General features: G+C 40.2%; 2 protein-coding genes across 11 annotated transcripts in view; one reads left to right on the top strand and one right to left on the bottom strand.

The window, feature by feature from the left end:
- Positions 1-6,000, top strand: part of pip5k1cb (phosphatidylinositol-4-phosphate 5-kinase, type I, gamma b) — a 754,787-nt gene that overhangs the window by 348,742 nt on the left and 400,045 nt on the right. The window lies entirely within an intron of this gene.
- The window catches only part of LOC100330028 (homer protein homolog 3), a 111,571-nt gene that overhangs the window by 24,228 nt on the left and 81,343 nt on the right, over positions 1-6,000 (bottom strand). For all 10 annotated transcript variants that reach the window (XM_087241743.1, XM_087241744.1, XM_087241751.1 and 7 more), the window contains one exon: positions 425-532. In XM_087241743.1, the coding sequence (XP_087097869.1) occupies positions 425-532 (108 nt within the window). The remainder of the gene's footprint in view (positions 1-424; positions 533-6,000) is intronic.

Raw genomic sequence — 6,000 nt, 5'->3', positions numbered from 1 at the left:
TTATCTGTGTGTGTGTTCATGTGTGTGTCTGTAAATGTGTGTTTATGTGTTTGCGTATATGTCTGTGTGTGCGTGTGTGTATCTGTGTTTGTGTGAGTTTGTCTGTTTGTGTGTTTGTGTTTTTCTGTTTGTTAGTTTGTGTGTGTGTGTGTGTGTGTGTGTGTCTGTGTGCTTGTATGTGAGTGCATGTAAATGTGTTTGTATTTGTGCGCATGTATGTGTGTGTGTTTGTCTGTCTGTTTGTGTGTGCGTGTGTTTGTTAATGTGTGTATGTATGTACGTAAAAATGTGTATGTGTTTGTCTGTCTGTTCGTGTGTGCCTGTGTGTATGTGCGCGTGTTTGTGTCTGTTTCTCTCTTTTTGTGTGTCTGTCTGCGTGTGTGTGTTTGTGCATGTGTCTGTGTGTCTATGTGTGTTCTCTGACCTCATCCTTGGCCTTCAGCAGGTTCTCCAGCTCCTCCAGGGATTGAGTGAGTTCATCTTTCAGCAGATCACTGGGTCCATGACCACCATGAGCCTCCAGATCCGCAACCTACACACACACACACACACACACACACACACACACACACACACACACACACACACACACACACACACACACACACACACACACACACACACACACACACACACACACACACACACACACACACACACACACACACACACACACACACACAGTAATACTTTAATGTATACATACTCCCTAATGACTATTATGAATGTAACTTATGGGAGGCACGGTGGCTCAGTGGTCAGCACTGTCGCCTCACAACAAGAGGGTCGCCGGTTCAAGTCCCAGCTGGGTCAGTTGGCATTTCAGTATGGAGTTTGCATGTTCTCCCCGTGTAGGTGTGGGTTTCCTCCGGGGGCTCCGGTTTACCCCCCAGTCCAAACACATGCGGGAACTGATGAACTAAACTCACCGTAGTGTATGAATGTTTGTGAATGTGAGTGTGTGAATGTTTCCCAGTACTGGGTTGCAGCTGGAAGGGCATCCGTTGTGTAAAACATATGCTGGTTAATTGTCAGTTCACTCCTCAGTGGTGACCCCTGTTTTGAAGCAGTGTTTGAGATAATACTGACTCCCTTCTTCTCTTCTGTCCACTTCTTTACAAACACTCCATCTGTTGAGTTTCAGCAGCTCATCTGAGGCGTTAAATCATTTTATAACTTCACTCCAGCACATTGCAGTCAATCTCCAGCATAATGACCATCATAAAGACCAATGCTGACCTACATACACACACACACACTGACCATTCAGCATGTATGTATGAGTGAAGCGGGAGAGTTTTACTGAGACAAGATACATTTCTGCCCATGCTGAGTTTATACTGCATGACCATGAACACACTGTGCAGAGTTAATAACACACATATGAGCTTTAATATACAGCTATAGGACATTTTCAATTCATTTACTTGATCAAAAATACAAGAATTAAATACAGTATTATTGTAAAACAGAGTTAAAACTTTTCTATATGAATATATTGTTTTTATTTCTGGGACTGAAGCTGTATTTTCAGCATCATTACAGCAGTCTTCAGTGTCACATGATCCTTCACTTGATCACATGGTTATTTTTTTCTCCAAGATTCTTCGATGATTAGAAAAATGTCATTTGTTAAACAGAATCTTTTCTAACATAAATGACTTTACTTTCACTTCTGATCAATTAAACGCATTCTTAAAAATACATCTTTAAAAAAATGAATTAAATAATAAAAATTATACACATTCACTGGCCACTTTATTAGGCACACCTTACTAGTACCGGGTCGGACCCCCTTTTGCCTTCAGAACTGCCTTAATCCTTTGTGGCATAGATTCAACAAGGCACTGGAGATATTCCTCAGAGATTTTGCTCCATATTGACATGATAGCATCACGCAGTTGCTGCAGATTTGTCGACTGCACATCCATGATGCACTGTACACCACTGTGGTCATAAAGGGATGGACATGGTCAGCAACAATACAGCTGTGGTGCTGGCACGATGCTTAATTGGTACAAATGAGCCCAAAGTGTGCCAAGAAAATATCCCCCACACCACCACCAACCTGAACCGTTGATACAAGACAGGATGGATCCATCCTTTCATGGTGTTGATGCCAAATTCTGACCCGACCTGGCAGCAGAAATGGAGACTCATCAGAGCAGCAACGTTTCTCCAATCTTCTATTGTCCAGTTTTGGTGAGCCTGTGTGAATTGTAGCCTCAGTTTCCTGTTCTTATCTGACAGGAGCGGCTCCCGGTGTGGTCTTCTGCTGCTGTAGCCCATCCGCCTCAAGGTTGGACGTGTTGTGTGTTCAGAGATGCTCTTCTGCAGATCTCGGTTGTAACGAGTGCTTAGAGTTACTGTTGCCTTTCTATTAGCTGGAACCAGTCTGGCCATTCTCCTCAGACCTCTGGCATCAACAAGACATTTGCGCCCACAGAACTGCGGCTCACTGGATATTTCCTCTTGTTCAGACCATTCTCTGTAAATCCTAGAGATGGTTGTGTGTGAAAATCCCAGTAGATCAGCAGTTTCTGAAATACTCAGAGCAGCCCGTCTGGTACCAAACAACCGTGCCAAAAGTTCAAATTTCAGCGATCAAAGTTACTTAAATCACCTTTCTTCCTCATTCTGATGCTCGGTTTGAACTGCAGCAGATCGTCTTGACCTAAATGCATTGAGTTGCTGCCATGTAAATTAGAAATTTGCATTAACGAGCAGTTAGACAGGTGTACCTAATAAAGTGGCCGATGAGTGTGTATATATATATATATATATATATATATATATATATATATATATATATATATATATATATATATATATATATATATATATATAAATGCTTCTTTAAAATTATCCTTATTGTTGCTTTAAAACTTGCAGGTTTTATTTTTAATAGATTTTTAATAGGGATGCCTTAAATTATTTAGAAGTGCCAGTAATGTGGTTAAGGGTAAATTTTTTTTTGTTAATACTTTTATTTAGCAAAAACTTTAAAATAAAGTATTATATATATTATCTTTGTCATGATGACGGTACATAGTATTTGACTAGATATTTTGCAAGACACTAGTATTCAGTATTCAAGTGACATTTACAGGCTTAACTGGGTCAGTTAGGCAGGTTAGGGTAATTAGGCAAGTTATTGTATAGCAGTGGTTTGTTCTGTAAACAAATATTGCTTAAGGGGGCCAATAATATTGACCTTAAAATGATTTTCGAAATATTAAAAACTGCTTTTATTCTAGCCGAAATAAAATAAATAAGACTGACTAGAAAATATTATAAGAAATACTGTGAAAATTCTTGAATATGTTGAAGATCATTTAGGAAATATTTGAAAAAGAAAAATCACAGGAGGGAATCTGTATTACCTTTTCAAATATTAATGCGTCCTTGCCAAATAAAAATCCTATTTTTATTTCCTTCAGAAGTCATATACCGCTGACCCAAAGCCTTGATTATCAGATTTATTCATTATTTTGGCAGTGATGTTCAGTGATAAATCTCAACACAACCACAAATGTCACACACACACACCAACACTACACACACTCACAAACCCACACATGCACTACACAAAAAAGGAGCAGCTCCTAGAGGTCTTCAACACTTGGAGGGCCTAAAGAGAGAGACTGGCTTATTTTTAACCGTGTAAAGAGTAAAAAAGTCCCCCAGTGGAGGAGGGTCTTGTCGGCTCCCCCTAGTGAGATCTCAGCGCTCCTCTAACTAGGCCATCGAAAGTAGGATATCACTGTCCTACAAACCACCCCACATCTCTCTCTCTCTCTCACTCTAGCTCTCTCTCCGGTCTCAGGAGATGTGAACCATTTTCAACCACCTGGTCGCATGTTCTCGCTCAGAGACGCATCGCTGTCCTGAAACTGATCCTGGATCAGTAGAAAGCAGGAGAGTCGTGGAGGAAGAAGAGCGTAATGATTAACAACACACTCTGAATAAGGCTGCTTGATTATGGGAAAATCATCATCATGATCATTTTGATCAACATTTTTGTGACTACTATTTACAGGAAACCTATCATGCATAAGGGGAACTCATGCTTTAGCTCTAGGGGTCAAACAACAAAAAAAAGGTCAAGAATCTTGAGTGTGAGTAGTGAGCAGTTAGTAAAGCAAATCTCAAAAACATTGCAAGAATTAGATGCTTTGTTTCCAGTAAGGGCGAAGCAGTGGCGCAGTAGGTAGTGCTGTTGCCTCACAGCAAGAAGGTCGCTGGTTCGAGCCTAGGCTCTGTTGCTGTTTTTGTGTGGAGTTTGCATGTTCTCCCAGCGTTCGTGTGGGTTTCCTCTGGGTGCTCCGGTTTCCCCCACAGTCCAAGGACATGCGGTACAGGTGAATTGGGTTGGCTGAAGTGTCCGTAGTGCATGATTTCCGCAACATTCATTCTTCCATGGAGGGCGCCACACCAAAATTCATCCCGCCACGGCTAATTTACAGCTACTTATTAAAAATATTCCATAGTTTTTTAAATAGCGGGTTAAAATTGCACTGAAAACGTATGAAAAGGTAAGTGAATAATAACAGCGCAAACTTTTCTGTGACCATCAGTGGCGCAAAAAGGGGGTATGCAGTATATGCGGCGCATAGGGGCGCCAGACATGGGTGGGCGCCATTGTGCCAAAACTATTTTTGAAATTATCCATATTAGGAGTTTCAAATAATATATATATATATATATATATATATATATATATATATGTATGTGTGTCTGTGTGTGTGAGTATATATAAGGGCGCCACACATGACACATATATACACACACACACACACACACACACACATATATATATATATATATATATATATATATATATACTTTTTTTTATGTTTATTTAGCAATTTATATGCTCGTAATATTGTATTTTATTAAATTAAATAAAAAATCATTTAACCCCCCCCCCCCCCTTTTCATACCACATACATGTTTTTATGAATTTATTATGTATCATATTGATTCATTAGGCCTTTTGGTAACTTCTTAGCTCAAAACTATTTTAATTTTAGCTACAAAGTTATAACATTTCAATTAAGTAGAACATTTGTTTGTTTCTGTGTTTTTTTTTTTTTTTTTACACTAAACATTTGACAGTCTTTTTTATTTCACTTTCAGCAGTTTTTGTAATTGTTTTATGAAAAAATATCTTTAATTTATTGATGGAAATATTTTCCACATTTTATAACTTGCCTGTTATAAAATATAGTTGGATTGAAGGGGGCGCGCAAAAGTTGAAGCCGCATACCCATCAGTAAATGTGCAGTTGCGCCCCTGGTGACCATAGTAGTGCTGTGCGTTCAGTTTAACCCTTTAAGGTGACGTGCTGACTGACAGGTCCGTGATGCGTGAGATCAGCAAACACTGCGTGGCTTTCAGTTATGAGGCCAGCAGAAGGGCGCCCAACCTGCGGTCTGTGTGGGTCCTAAGGCCCCAGTATAGTGACGGGGTCGCTATACTGCTCAGTGAGCGCCATCTTTCGAATGAGACGTTAAACCGAGGTCCCGACTCTCTGTGGTCGTTAAAAATCCCAGGATGTCCTTCGAAAAGAGTAGGGGTTTAACCCTGGCATCCTGGCCAAATCTGCCCACTGGCCTCTGTCCATCATGGCCTCCTAACCATCCCCATATTCAATTGGCTTCATCACTGTCTCATCTCCACCAATCGGCTGGTGTGTGGTGTGCAGTCTGGCGCAAAATGGCTGCCATCGCGTCATCCAGGTAGATGCTGCACACTGGTCGTGGATAAGGAGATCCCCCCCATTATATAAAGCGCTTTGAGTGCCCAGAGAAGCGCTATATAAATGTGAGGAATTATTATTATTAATTATTATTATGATGAACACAGTTTCCATAATTATATTTATAGATAAAGGTCTGTGGATCTGCATATAATGCCTTTATCTTGCTGGAGTTTATAGCCGTTTCACTTTACTTCAGGAAACATTAATGCCGTGGGCCGCTCAGCAAGTCTATATAT

This window comes from Danio rerio, chromosome 2, assembly GCF_052040795.2.
Source record: "Danio rerio strain M-AB ecotype USA chromosome 2, GRCz13ab, whole genome shotgun sequence".
Taxonomy (NCBI): Eukaryota; Metazoa; Chordata; class Actinopteri; order Cypriniformes; family Danionidae; genus Danio; species Danio rerio.
The sequence above is the reverse complement of the archived record's forward strand: the minus strand, read 5'-3'. Positions and strand labels throughout refer to the sequence as shown.